Source organism: Ochotona princeps, chromosome 1 (assembly GCF_030435755.1).
Source record: "Ochotona princeps isolate mOchPri1 chromosome 1, mOchPri1.hap1, whole genome shotgun sequence".
Lineage (NCBI taxonomy): Eukaryota > Metazoa > Chordata > Mammalia > Lagomorpha > Ochotonidae > Ochotona > Ochotona princeps.
The window spans coordinates 123,646,785-123,661,597 of NC_080832.1; the positions used below are offsets into that span (position 1 = coordinate 123,646,785).

Here is a 14,813-nt window from a genome sequence, read left to right on the forward strand (position 1 = left end):
CAACCCAGGAGAGCCATGAAGATTATCTATCCCTGCAAATAACACTCCAAGTTAACTCTGTACCTGGGCAAGAAACTGCAGGGCAACTTGGGACAGGCATTCTTTAACTTTATTTATTTTGAAACAAACGGTAGAATGAGATAATGTTTGACGTTGTGTGAGGCTCAGCAAATGAATACTGATTTGAACTATAACTGCACTGCCTCCCTGGGAGAGCTGGCAGAGAAGCGGAAAGGGAATGGGCATGTGCATAAGGGTGAGACAGTAAGATTCCTGGGCCAGACTCACTTTCCACACAATCCACTCTCACAGACACTGGCCGGATCCTGCGAGAACTGCATCAGTCTCTTCTGAAAGCAATGCTCTCGGTGAGCCAATCACCTTCCTCTAAGCCTCCCCTCTAACACACACACACACACACACACACACACACGCGTGCTTAGAGATCCCACCACCTCAACATTTCCACTCAAACCATACGTGAACTAAAGTACTCACACTGGGTCCCTTCAGTGCCCAAGCTAGCTTCTGCATTTGCTTTAAGATGTGAAGATTCAGTAAGCTGGCAGGTAATCAGCAGTGACAGGAACACAGGGTGTCCCAGGAAAGCAAATATTTCTGAGCAAAGACTGAAATGTATGGATAGCTGGAAATACGAGGCACGGAAGGGGAGTATGTCAGCTGCGGCAGCTCTTTTCGGTGAGGGAATAAAGGAAGAAATGTTTACTTGTGGTGAAAACCCTGATCCTGAAAAAAAAAAATGTCTAATTTCAACCCTGAAGCCCCAAGTCATTACATCATTCTTAGAGGCATTGGTGGACAGCAATTAATATGTAACTGGGATATACTCACCCAGCTCTCTTAATGCTTGACAGTTCCGCCTACTAAATTATCCTTTTAGGAAGGGCACATTTTACAAAACCCAGCAGAATTACTACAAAAGCATGTTCGCAGTCTCTATTTGGTTTCAAACTGATTCGTGTGCATTTTAGAATAACAGAACTGGGCCCGGTGGCATGGCCTAGCGGCTAAAGTCCTCGCCTTGAACGCCCCAGGATCCCATATGGGTGCCGGTTCTAATCCCGGCAGCTCCACTTCCCATCCAGCTCCCTGCTCGTGGCCTGGGAAAGCAGTCGAGGACGGCCCAAAGCCTTGGGACCCTGCACCTGCGTGGGAGACCCAGAGGAAGTTCCTGGCTCCTTGGTCACTTGGGGAGTGAACCATCGGACGGAAGATCTTCCTCTCTGTTTCTCCTCCTCTCTGTATATCTGGCTTTGTAGTAAAAATAAATAAATCTTAAAAAAAATTTAAAAAAACAGAATAACGGAACCATGAGTGTGGGCTTCCAGCTATCATTATGTGCTCATCTTTAGGTTGCATTTGTTGGCTGTATCCTCAGTGGTGCCACTTGTTTCATTATGGTTTAATTAGAAGAAATGCCAGGAGAGATCATTCAGTTAATGTTTCCCAGGACTCATTGAATTCACCAAAAATCTTAAAGAACAGGTATGAGAACAGGTATGACTCTCCTCATTTTACAGACAAGACCAGCAAGTCAATACTACAGAGACAAGTTTCACACCTGGTTTACCTGACATCATGGCTGTGCTCAGTGACTGGGCTACAACGCATTATTGATCAAGAGTTCTTCAGTTTTAATGACTCTCATAGAGAAGCTACTGTTTAGAATGAAGTACTGGCAGCAGCTGGCTTCACACCCTCTGCCTGAGTGGCGGGATTCCCAAGTCACTTGGCTTCACATTCTTTGTCTTTTTATTTTCATTCACGTACGTGTACCTGTGACTCAGTGCCTTTCTATCAAGAGCAGCAGGAAGTAGTTGAAGATATGGTGCTAGATCAAGGAAATCCCCTTGATGTTCCTGCTTGGAATTTTGAGCAAAGAAGCCTTTTCAGGCAGCCGAGGTATACCAAGGTTGACCAGAGATGAACTTGGCCACTACATGTAAGAGAGACAGAGAGAAAAATTACTAATTTTTTAGGCCTCAGTTAAAAATAAATTGTGGTTTTAAGCTACTTTCTAATTCCACATGTTCATAACCAAATTCATTAACCTGGCAGAACCACATACCTGATACCTTTTCTTTTTGAAAGGAAAAGAGAAAAAAGGTTTCTAATAGGGTTAATACAATAGTTCTTAAGACTTCTAAACAGTGTCATTTGGAATACTGGCATTAAAAAATTTTTTCTTTTGAAGATAAAATTTTTGTTGAGCAATAGAGGAAAAAAAAAGTGAAAGAGGAACACTGGCCATTGTATAACGATCTTACAAAAAAACAAGAGAGAAAAAACTAAGCTGCAAGCAACTCTTAAGATTCTTTCCTCAGTGCTAGTTGAAACAGGTCAATGCAGTAGCCATATTGCTGTTTAGCATCTCCTAGTGGCCTGCTGGTACATGAAGCATCCTGATGGCTAACATGGAAAAAAGTTGATTTGTTCCATTGCTATATGGGTCTCAGTTCTTATATTCAGTGAATTAAATTAAGACACAAATTTAAAAACCCACATAGTACACCTTGAACAAGGCCATATTTCAGCACTCATACCAGCCAGCCACTGGCTGTTGTGACAACTCCTACAGCTTATGGCAAAGGCATTATTAAAATCTCGTATACCTAAACCACTAACACGCTGTACTACATCAAGTCTGTTTTTAAAATGCAAAACAAAAGTGCTCTGGGAGCTACAATTATATACACAGAACCTGACCAGTAGTAGGAAGAATACCACAAGGATACTAATCAGAAAAAAAAAAAAAGCAATATATTTGCAATATTGTAGCAAATGGGCATCTGTAGAAATAATTTCCTTTAAAAACCGGAGAAAAAGAAAAAAAAAGGGAACAACTCAGTGACTTCAGGGGGAAAAAAGAACAATTTGTTCTGTAAGATACCACAATAAATAAAGAACGTGGCAGATTACAGCAGCAAAGAGTTTGCGAAGCAGGTGGCTGGGCCTCCCTTTTGCCACCAGAAAAACAATCTACTCTGTATGAGGATTTGACATCATCTAAATAATCATGTTGGGAAATAATAGAAGAGTGAGTTAGCCAGAAAATCTCTGCCATCGTAAATAACAAAAACTAATGACTGGAAACAAAACAGTGCTGTACGAATTTGTGCTATTACATTTTAGGTTAATGAAGGCTTCTTGTGTTCCAGAAGATTTCATTTTACCAGAAGCACAATGTATACAGCACTGGCAAGAGATCAGGTAGTTCATTCTATGTCTAAGTACAACCTCTATGACTCAGGCAAAAGCTTATCTAAACACTCAGTAACACAAGAGAATTTCATTTTTATAAGAATACATTCCACTAAGGTGACATGATATAAAAAGACATCATAACAAAGTGCTACATCCACATATTTGCACTTTCAAAAATCAACTTCAGTATTAACACTTCGTTTTAGGAGAATTAGAACCCAGTTAGTTAGGCTGGAATCAACTTTATTTTTCTCGGCAGCTTTTGAAAGCCAAAATCCAGCAGTAGGGGCCTGTTTACAACCAGAGCCAGACTGTACATTCCTGACTTGGTCGTCAGCTTTATTTCCCTTGGTATGACATTATTTCTAAAAACATAATGTTGGCCCTGCGTTTGGCTATCTAACTTGGAAGTGCTACTTTAACCCACACCTCTTTTTAGGAGATGACTATTTCAGTGATTTGTTTTGAGGAAGGGGTAAATTCATACTGTGCTTTCTGCTGGTACAGCAAACACAGCAGCAGCTTCCGCGCTGCCGGCTGCAGGGAGGGCACGGCCTGCTCTCTGACTCCGGCTAGCAATCAGTTTATGGCCTCAAGCACAGAGCTTTGTAGCCCTTGCAATTCTAGATTAGCTTTTGGAACACTTGGTATTATTCATATAAATGTCAAATTCTTATTGCTAATATGACCTAACAGTGTTGGTGACCTCAGCTTACACTCTCTAAAACATCTCAGAAACTGAGAAATTATATTAAATTTTATGTATTTGAAGTTAAGCTCCCAAGAAAGGGCAAGAACAGAGTTTGCTGCTACACATGGGCTACCAATGCTGTGTAAAAGCCAACCATTGAAGCAATACAAACAGGCTTCACAACACCAAATCATCTTACAACAACAACGAAAATCGTTCTCTTTGAGCAAAGAATCAGGCAAAATAGTTAAGAATGCAATTAATTTTCAATGGCTGTTTTCTATTAAAACAATTATTTTGCCTTAAAGTATGGGATATCTGGGTGTGAGGCTGCCAGCAGGCTGTATGTACTGAACAAAACCCTGCAGACATTTGCCCAACCTGCAAATCTTATACACTTAGGTGATGATGCCGTCATCAAATAAATTAGACTTACATTCCCAGTTCTTGAAAGCAGAATTCCAAAGGGAAGAAAGAACAAAGCCAACTAGTGAATCTACTGTGAAGATTTAGAACAAACTGAACAATGGATCATATTTGAAGGAAAAGCCCCAACAAAATAATTACACAAGTATATTCTATCAGTGATGCAACTGAAAGTCTGAATCATAATCAATTTTAAAAAAGTACATGGTAAAGAGTCACTACTGGACAGTAGGACCTAAGAAGGGAAGCTAATGTTGAGCTTTGCTTACGTAGCTTAACAAATACAATTTGTTCTAAATAACCATTAGGGGAAAAGATACCTGTTAACATACTTAAAGAATATCAACAAGAAACTGCTGAAAGGAAAGATGCCTACTCTTAGTATACTAATTCCTGGACATGTGATTTGTTTAATGACAAAACACTGACTCACAAAAAAAAAAAATTATGTGGAAGATTAAGGGAAGTTAACTTTTTGTTTCCTGAAAGCAATTATACCATCGTAGTATCCAGTAAAAAATAAAGAGGAAAGAAGTTAGAAATAATATATTCAAGATAAATCAATCAAAAAAACATGATTTGGAGTGATTCCCCAATTACATGGCACTTGGTACATGTCGCCAAACTATTTAGCATACAATTTTCCAAGTGCAAATTTAGTATTATACCAAAAACAATACATTTTTCTTCTGATAACTATTCCAACGATATTTATTTATTGACTCAAGCAAGCAATGGAAGAAAGGGAAAAGAAGTTGACTATCTCAGAAAGAAATCTGACAAAAGATAAAACTGCAGGGCCAGCATGGTGGCATAACCTGCTAATCCTCAGCCTGTGGCACCAGCATCCCATCTGGGCACTGGTTTGAGTTCCTGCTGCTCCATTCCTGATCCAGCTACCTGCTTATGGCCTGGGAAAGTAGCAGATGATGACCCAAGAGCTTGGGCCCCAGCACCCATGTAAGAAACTAAGAAGCTCTTGGTTTTGACTTAGAATCAGCCCTGCTCTGACAACTACGGCAATTTGGGCAGCAAGCCAGTGGATGGAGAGAGATCTCCCTCTGCAACTGATCTTCAAGTAAAAAAAATAAATCGAACAAAAGACAAAACTGCAAATGTGACCCTTAAAGATGTTCAAAATAACACCTTAGTCAAAGACAGTCAAAATGAAGAAGTGAAGTCAGGAAACATTTTTCTGGGACTTATTCTGCCTAAATTATCTTGTAGGTGGTTATTCATTGCCTAGAAACACATCTGGAAATTAATCTAAAAGGAAATCTAATTGCCTAATCCTTAAAATTTTTAATTGTTCTTATTTTTTGTAGTTCCTTTTCTTCTAATCAGACAAGTAGTGCTACTTATGTGTCAAACCATTAGAAAGAAAACTAAATGGACAGGGCAAAATAAAATACAATGTAACTTAACACCTTTCAGCAGATGTGTTTCAGTAACATCACATGCATGGTGAGGATGAATAATAGGAGAAAAAGACAGACACAAAAACCTTCAACATATTACTCAATTAGCATGAAACTCTGCATACCAACTAAACCTAGGCCCTAAGAAGGCTTAGCAACTTGAGCTGTGCCTCACAGAAATCATCACAGCAAAGTGACACTGCTTTGTGGCGACAGTCAAGGGTGAAACCCTTTCCAGAAGGCTATGACCTCCCCTCGGTTTGCTGCCTCAGGCCCAATTACTCATTACTTACTTTCTGGGGGATTGCACTGGGCAGGCTCTGGGTAAATTCAGAAGAATGGATTTCAGAGCGCTGAAAGTTCACTATTTTATAAACAAGGCAACTTAATCCAGAAATAAAATATACTGTGAAATGGTAACAGCAAATTCTGTGAGGGCTAATGTTATGAGGTTAAAAATCACTGCAAAGATGCTACAGTAACACTAAACTTGCAGGCAAAAATGTAACTTCATTAATTCATTCAAATATAAGTACCACCTGAGGCAGGAGATCTCTGACTACTCCTTTATCTGTGTCACTCAGCCTTGCAAATAAATTAACACATTCATAAATAAATTTTGTCTAAACAGGCATTTTAAAGAATAAATGTTCATTTCTTAAAATAGGTGTATTAATGGGGCATTCTTACATGTTTCTTTCACACTTTAACGTGTGACTTTGAAAGCGCCAACTCTTTTCTTTAGCATCATATGCATGTTTGCCACAATGATGACTCATGTTGGAATGTTTTGAATATATGCTAATACATGGTTTGTGTGGGACAGTGTGTGCATTTAGTGTTTTTCAAATATGGGGGGGTCCTATCCAAGTTCATGTCCAAGGTCCCTAGGTCCTGGGGACACAAATTATATAATCCCAGCATCTCAAAGTAAAAAAAAGAAAAAAAAAAAAAAAAGTCCTTGAACTGAAAATTCTCTCAAAATTGTGTGATAAAAAATTTTTAATCACAGCATTCTGAAACATTTTTTTAAATCCCAGCAATGAGAGAAACCAAATAAGAAACAAAAATAATAAAATTCGTGAAATATTTTTAACATGATTCTACATCTAGAAATGTACCTTTGTTCTGCAGAGTTTCTTTCCACATCTCTAAAAATCTCATATATTTCAAGGCATACTAGCCATTTAAATAGAAACATCAAATTACTTAATAATGTTCAACTGCACTAATAAAGCAGAATAGGATAATTTCAGACACGAGTCTGTTTAGGGCCAGCTGTTGTGAATTAGTGCACTGAGTGATTTAGGCACTCTTTTCTGCAAAGGTTGCACCATTTGACAAATTCCCAGACGCCTCTGCACGTGCCCACACTGCTAGGTCATCTTCAGTCGAGGTGCTGTTAACCATCAGGACTACTGACTTTCAAACAGCTGGAAGGAAGGATGAATTAGCTGCAAGTTGGCTCAAATGTAAACTTCTACTGCTAAGAGCTAAAACATGGGCCACTTGCAATTGTAAAGAATTTTAAAAAAATAAGATTTCATCTCCACCATGAAAAACACGCTCCACAAAATGCCACTTGACCAGTGGTTTCAAAGTATATGGCTTCAGGTGAACTTCCTTTGCTTGGTTTCTCAGTCTCAAATGCTGTAGGTCTCAAGGATTGGACTGGCTTGAGGAAGCAGATTAGGAAATACCTCCTTTGTAATTTCTAACATGAATATTTAAGAAGTCTCAGAAAAAAAATTAGATTTTCATTTGCTAACAGTTCAATACACACACACACACAAATAAGTTTTCAAAAACTTCAAGAGAAACAGGAGATACAAAAGCAAAGAGCCACTAGTTTAACAGGGTTCTAAAATGCAATTAAAGAGGAACGCACCAAGTGAGACATTTCAAGTCAGGGTCATTTTAAGAATGGCTTTTAGGCACAAATCAGGGCCAGGTAACAGTATTAGGTGTTCTAAGAGTGGATATAACATACTGATTGAATTCTAATAAATGCTGGATGACACAAGTTTTGGCTGGGTCAGTTATGTTAGCGATTCTACAGAAATCCCTGAAACTTTGATGTCTCCAAAATAAGCACTACTATTTGTGCAGAAAATAAGCAAGATACATGACAGAAGTTGGCATTTATTTCTAAATTTATTTCTAAATTCCCACAATAGCTGGGAAGTCCTCCCTCAATGGTCAGACTCTCCCAAAGGAAACAAAAATTCTTTTTTCCAAAGTTGGATTATACTGTTATTTCACATCAGCAATAGATTGGACTGGAGAAATACAGAACTACCTGGATTTAGCAAGCTCATGTAGTATAAAATATTCACTTAATTCATAGCTATAATCTAATTTCTTAAAAAATACAGAATCCCTGAAATTTACTCTGTTCTCTGCTATGTATAACAAGTAGATCCCATGGTCTCCTTGCCATGGTATTCCAAAATGCCTTGGTTATCCTCTAAATGTAAAACTGTTCACCAGGTGGCTTCTGTGTTGCTTCATATTTGCAACACAGAGTTGATTTTAAAATCTCTTAGGGATGCTAAATGCCTAGATTTATACTCTACAGTCCCAGTAACTTGCAGCATTTGAAATGAAATCCAGCACAGGTATGGGGTGGAGTGTTTTCCACAGCACCCCTAACATCCTCTTCCAGGGATCTGTGATATTTTCAGTACTGAAGGTATGAGAGATCTTTGGGATTCTGCAGCTAATGTTAAATCTACATGAATGCCCCAAGGTAATTCAGAATCTAAAGAAAAGAACCTGGGTTTGATCTATGAACAAACAGACAGGTCACTATTTCCTAACACCTGGATGTGATCATCCTCTGACCTTTATGTAGCTCGCAGAGGATGTTGAAACTGTTCAAGATGCGATGGACTTGACAAGTCCATCTTCAGAGCAACATAAAAGGTTGGAACTTATTGCGAAACTGTTGGCCAGTTAAGTAGCCACAGTAACAAACAACTGAGTCAGCAGTCACCCAAACACAGTAAAGGAGAGGTGTTGATTCTCATTAAAGCTCATTTGATCCTATCAATGCAACAAACTATTTGGAAAGTGTTCTGACCTATTCTGCACAACAGCGTGCATGTCCACACTTGGAAAATGTTGTGCAACACGTAGGAGGGCTGCACATTATTTGCTGCTGCTTCCACAAGGAGGAGGCAAGAAATTTCATGGGTACAACAGTTTCCTTGCAACTTTACAAACAACATATTCACCAGTGCCAGTATGCCCAAAGGAGTCTCTTACATGAAACTACTTCAGCTAGCATAAACTAGAATGCCTGCAAGGCAGTGAAGTAGGCCAAGATACTGAACAGAAAAACATTTATTCGTTAGTCATGACGTATGCTGAAGACCCAATGACTAGTGATGGGCTAGTGACGGGCTCTTCTCTTTGTCACTTTGAAGGCTGTGTATACTTAATGATTACAATGATGAAATCTTGGGATAAATATACCTTCTACTTAGTGATTTGAATATTCAAACAATTAGATGTATTTATCTCAACGCATAGTGTCTTTATTCCCAGTGGTTAGAATAATCAAACGCCTAGAGGTGGAAAAAAAATTAGACATGAAAGAAGGATGGGAAAGGAAAGAAAAATAGAGGAAGGAAAAGACTTTGAAACAAATATAAACTAATCATACCTGCATAAAACTTCAAAATGGTACGAAGGTGCAAAATTATCAACAAGATGATGGAAACAATAAAAATGTCTCTTAATGAAGAGCAATAAGAGGAGGAGAAATTCCGGAAAGTAGGAAGACCCATACCACAACTATGCAAAGAGGAATGGCACACTGCTTCCCCCTTCGGGAGAGTTCTGTGTGACCTTGGCTGGCACTGCTACTTCCTGCCTTGTGTAATGTGTGGTGGTGAGGAGGAGGAGGATTTTGAAGAACATAATTAAGGACTGCAAGTGTTTTCTGTGGAAACAAAATTATCATTCATGTTTGAGATTGTGTAAATATGTTTTAATTTTGGTCAGCAGTGATTTGAGCTTTTAAAAACTAGAACCCTCAAACATAGTTATAAATCACAATTCTTCAAGTTAACTACAGGGGTTTGTGTATAAAGGTAAAGAAATTCCAGATACTCTGGTCAAAAGATTATTTTGTAGATTACGATCTAGCTTTTGGTGACACAAGATTTGGCCTACGTCCATGTCAAAACCAGCTTACACCTTCAAAAAGCCACATTAAAGGTGTGTGTGTGTGGGGGGCGGTTAGCAGAGCAAAGCTCAAGCAGTTTTCATCTACCAGGCCAGGTATAAAAATAATCACAATTCACGCTACCTTAGGAAGACTGGCAATCTTACACAAATTAATGGTGTGTCATGCACAGATGTAAGGTGGAGAGAAGCTAGGGAGAAAGGAGAAACCACATCAAGGGCGGCTAAGGAAACTAAAGGCTTTTGAAAGCATCCAAGGTCTCGCCTTCTGCCCTGCACACCTTTAATTGTGAGGTTGAAGTAGGTGCATTTTGGCCACATGCTTTTGACGGAAGAAAGCTATGGTGATTTTCTTAAGTACTAACAGACTTACTTCTCCTTCAGGAAATCCACCACGCTTTTGAAGTCAGTCACGCAGTACTCTCTCTTCATCGCCATGAGCACACTGTCAGAGGCTGACTGGACTGGGATGTGCAGGAAAGCATAGACTCTGGGGTGATTGAGGATTTTTGCCATCTCCTTCAAGAGAGGAAAGAAGAAAAATATTCATCACTTGCACAGATCTGGGAATGATCTTCAGCTCCAGGCACACAGATGCAAGCTGACAGACACAGCTGAGAGGAAAGCCATCATCAAGACTGCAAACGAGCAACCACACAGATGCTTTATGCTAGCCCTGGGTCAGGACAGGTGACTTTCGGAGGATCCCATACAAGAGTTATTTCCTGCCCTGTCTCTCTCCCAGGTGACCGGAGAGACACAAAGTCACATGACGGCAGCCAACCAATTAAGAGGTTTTTAAGGACTTGAAAACAAACGTCCCTGCTTCATGACCTCAGGTTTGCTATTCTGCTTTGTGAGGCGGGGGGGAGGTGACAGTATTTCAGCAGTGACATCCCACTCTCCTGGACACGTAACACCCCACTTCCGTGGACACCTGAAACGGACAAGGTCTCCAGATTTCCAGGAGTGGCCACACTGAGAAAAAGTGACCTGCAGCGCATCTGCTTCTTCTTTCTTGTTGCACTTATTCTAAGAACCAATGTCATTTTCAGTATCAACTATGCACAAAGCACCCGGACAGACAGTGAGGCCGGCCAGTGGGCTAGTGGGCTCCAAGGCTCAGGACACAGACTTCAGAAGATGACAAAGAGGGAGGAGAAGAACTACCACGAAAAGTGACACAGAGTAAAGCTGAGGGAAATAAATGAGGACATTTTTAGAGCATTTTATAATTCTTCTCAAGATACAAGGTATTTATCAAAATCAAAAATTGATAGAAACAAAGTTGTGCTCTGAGCCAGCAGTGTAGGCAGAAAGACAACGGCTGACTTGAGCGCCCCACTCCCCTACCCCCGCCGCCAGCCATCAGAACATCAAATTGAGGTGGGCTGTGAACCGAGGGTGTCACGCAGAGGCCAGCAGTGTTAACAATGGCAAAAAAAAAAAAAAAAAGGTGCTTTTTAAAAATGTCCATGTGCCTTGTGATTTTTCCGCTTTAAAAGTATCAACATTTTCACATCTGTTAATGATACTTCAGCCTTACAACAGTATTGGAAGGCTCTTGTGGAGTTAAAAAGCCAGCCAGATCCACAGGCTTGCTTCATGGTAACTTAAGAGCCAATCCTTAGTTAACTGCACTCTTTGCCTCATTTCGTTCTATTGTGTGTATTGGGGTGTTTACCCAAGTGGGACGGAGAAGTCCACATCACTGAATTCTTAAAAACAACAACAAAACCCAGGTATATTGGAAGACAGACAGGTGGAGAGACAGACAGAAAGAGATCATTCACTTACAGCTTCACTTATCAGATGGCTGCAACGGCTGGGGACCGGCCCATCCACACGTGGGCGGCAAAGGCCCAGGTACCTGGGCCAAGTCCCACTGCCTTCCCAGGTGCATTAGCAGGGAGCTGATTCAGAAGTGGAACATCCAGAACTCCAATCACTGCCTATATGGGATGCTAGCACTGTAGACAGCAGCTTTACCCGCCAAGCCACAACAATGTCCTCCCAAATATCTTGACAAATAGGACGTTATATGAAAAGATTCTTCACTCAGTCTCTGTGGCCTTAATTTTCTCATCTATAAAACACAGGCAGTGATAATTTCTACCTCTTACTACAAAAATGAATTGGGAAAACCAGTGTGTGCTTATACAGCAAGCCGTCAATGCAGAAATGATCTAATGTTCTTTCTCCTTGGAAAATAGCTAAGGCTCCTTATAAAAAAAATACACTTTCATGGAATTAAAGTGGTATAATAATAAGCCAGCTCTAAAGCTAGCAAGTAAAGGACAGCTAACTTCTGTTGACTGGTGTTACCAAAGACTCTGGGCGTTTACCAGCAAACATGACCTGGGTCATGAAAGGCAGTACAGTTTTTCTTGGAAACACTCAGGGTGGTCTTCTTCTGTAACCAGGTTTCCATGCTAAGTCAAACTCTGCCCTGTTACAGGATGCCAATTTTACACATTAAAATGTTAATGATGAATAATTAGGATGAATGTGGTAGCTTTTTTCCCTTTTAGTTCTCAAAATAAGGCTTTTGTAATGACCTGCAGCTTCATACTATGGAATCGGCAACTTAGAACATGTTAACTGCTGGAATACGAAATAAAACGTGCTTCTCCCAGGCTGCGTCTGCCACCAAGGACACCCCAGGACTTAGAATGCTGCAAGCTAAGGACACAGGTTATGTAATCTTCTTCGGTTAGTTTCTTTGATGGTCTTCTCATTCACTATTCCTGGTTAACAGAAACACTGCTCTCTTCTGTTCTTTTTCAAAAACCTCACCCTGGTGTTACCAAAGGGTTTATGCAGTTCTACCTGACAACATGACAATGGACTTCAAGACTGAATGCCCTGGGCTCGGCGGCGTGGCCTAGCGGCTAAAGTCCTCACCTTGAGCGCCCTGGGATCCCATATGGGTGCCGGTTCTAATCCCGGAAGCTCCACTTCCCATCCAGCTCCCTGCTTGTGGCCTGGGAAAGCAGTCGAGGACAGCCCAGAGATTTGGGACCCTGCACCTGCATGGGAGACCCGGAAGAGGTTCCTGGTTCCCAGCTTCGGATCGGCACAGCACTGGCCCGTTGCGGCTCACTTGGGGAGTGAATCATTGGATGGAAGATCTTCCTCTCTGTTTCTCCTCCTCTCTGTATATCTGACTTTGTAATAAAATAAATAAATCTTAAAAAAAAAAAAAAAGACTGAATGCCCTACAAAAGCAGTGTAGGCCAGGTTTTTGCTTGTGTGAAAGAATGCCTAAAGCAATTATGTTGGCTTATGGGTCTAGAGCTGCAAAGCTTATACAATACCGAGCAAACTTTTCCAGGGGTCCCTGGGCAGCCTCAGCTGCTACTGAGGGCAGGTGTTTGTCTTTCTGTGTGATCTCCCCTTGGCGGGTTCCAATTTAACAACAATCTAATCCAATCATTTCCCAGGGTTTGCCCTCTAAATATCATTGCGAGGTCAAGCTATCTCTTACTACCATTAATACAAGGAATTTGGGAATTAAACTCCTGCATTAATTCCAGTGGATAGATAATATTCAACCACGGCAGGTGGAATCACGTCTTACTTCTTTTTATGGTTCTTTTTTTTTCAGGATTTTTAAATTTATTCAAAAGACAGCATTACACGTGTGTGCGTGTGCACACACACACACACACTCACACACACTATACCCACAAGTCCATGCCTCCCCATAATAGCTGGGGCTAGGTCAGATGGACACCAGGACATGGGCTGCCCATGGCAGTGGCACGGCTGAGCAGGGTACACATTAATAGGAGGATGAATTTGGAAGCAGAGCCAAGACCTGAACTGAGAACTCAGGTATGGAATGTGTACTTCCCAAGAATGACCCAAATACTGCCATGAAAAGCCCACCCCTAACATTTTGTTATCAACTGATAAGTATCTATACATAGTTATGGAGTACAGTTTCTGATCTATATTACATACATTATATATAATATAACATATAAATAGAGTGCAATCAAATCAAGGTCAAATATATTTACTTATTTTATAGAAAATGTCAAATTAGGAATAGTTCAGTTTGGTTAAAGCAAGCAAACAAACGTCTATTTAGGTGGCTAATCGACCTGCCTTAATTTTTGGAAAAAGTGAAAAGTTACATGGGACTCTGTCAGTAAACCTTCATATAGGTTCCAAAAATCCAGAGAATTTGGAGTGAATCCCACTGACCTGTATTTCTAAAGCATCTGCTGAAGCTCTGGATTGGAATCATATACTCTTCTACTTTCTTAAGGATATAATTTATAAATGATGTGTAAGAATGAAGTTCCCTGGAGGCAGAGGGAGCACTCGGTTCAAAATCAGGCTGAGGAAGAATGGCAGCCATGAGTTTCGAGTGCTCTGACCTGGATGAGAGCCAGAGCACGAGCAGAGGGAGTGGGAGGCTGGGACCGGGCTCTCAAGACTTCCAAAGGCACTTTGTGTGCACACTGTATCTGCTTTAACATTTTGCATGCACACTGTAACTGTTTTAACTTCAGGCCATTTGTAAGCAAAGGATTGATGTGGCAAAGCAACTATTTCATGGGCAGGGACTGAAGAAGAGCTAAGCAGATTAACAAGACAGTTTTTCTCTCCACCACTGATTTACGAGGGGAATCCTTCTCACCAACTGATAATTACATCAATGTTTAGAACTACTTATGCTGAAACTAAAATATAAGGATAAACCCAGAATAAACTGAATGAAAACAGACTTGATTGGTAAAAATGCAATGCTCTGTATGGCTATGGTTTGGAAGGAACTAAGCTTCCTTTTTTTAAAAAATATTTTTATTGCATTTTTTGAATTAATTTATACATTAATTACATTGTATTAC

General features: G+C 40.3%; 1 protein-coding gene across 2 annotated transcripts in view; it reads right to left on the minus strand.

Annotated features, from left to right (window-relative positions):
• The window catches only part of CDKAL1 (CDK5 regulatory subunit associated protein 1 like 1), a 648,926-nt gene that overhangs the window by 214,753 nt on the left and 419,360 nt on the right, over positions 1–14,813 (minus strand). For both annotated transcript variants that reach the window (XM_058667489.1, XM_058667500.1), the window contains exon 10: positions 10,325–10,470. In XM_058667489.1, the coding sequence (XP_058523472.1) occupies positions 10,325–10,470 (146 nt within the window). The remainder of the gene's footprint in view (positions 1–10,324; positions 10,471–14,813) is intronic.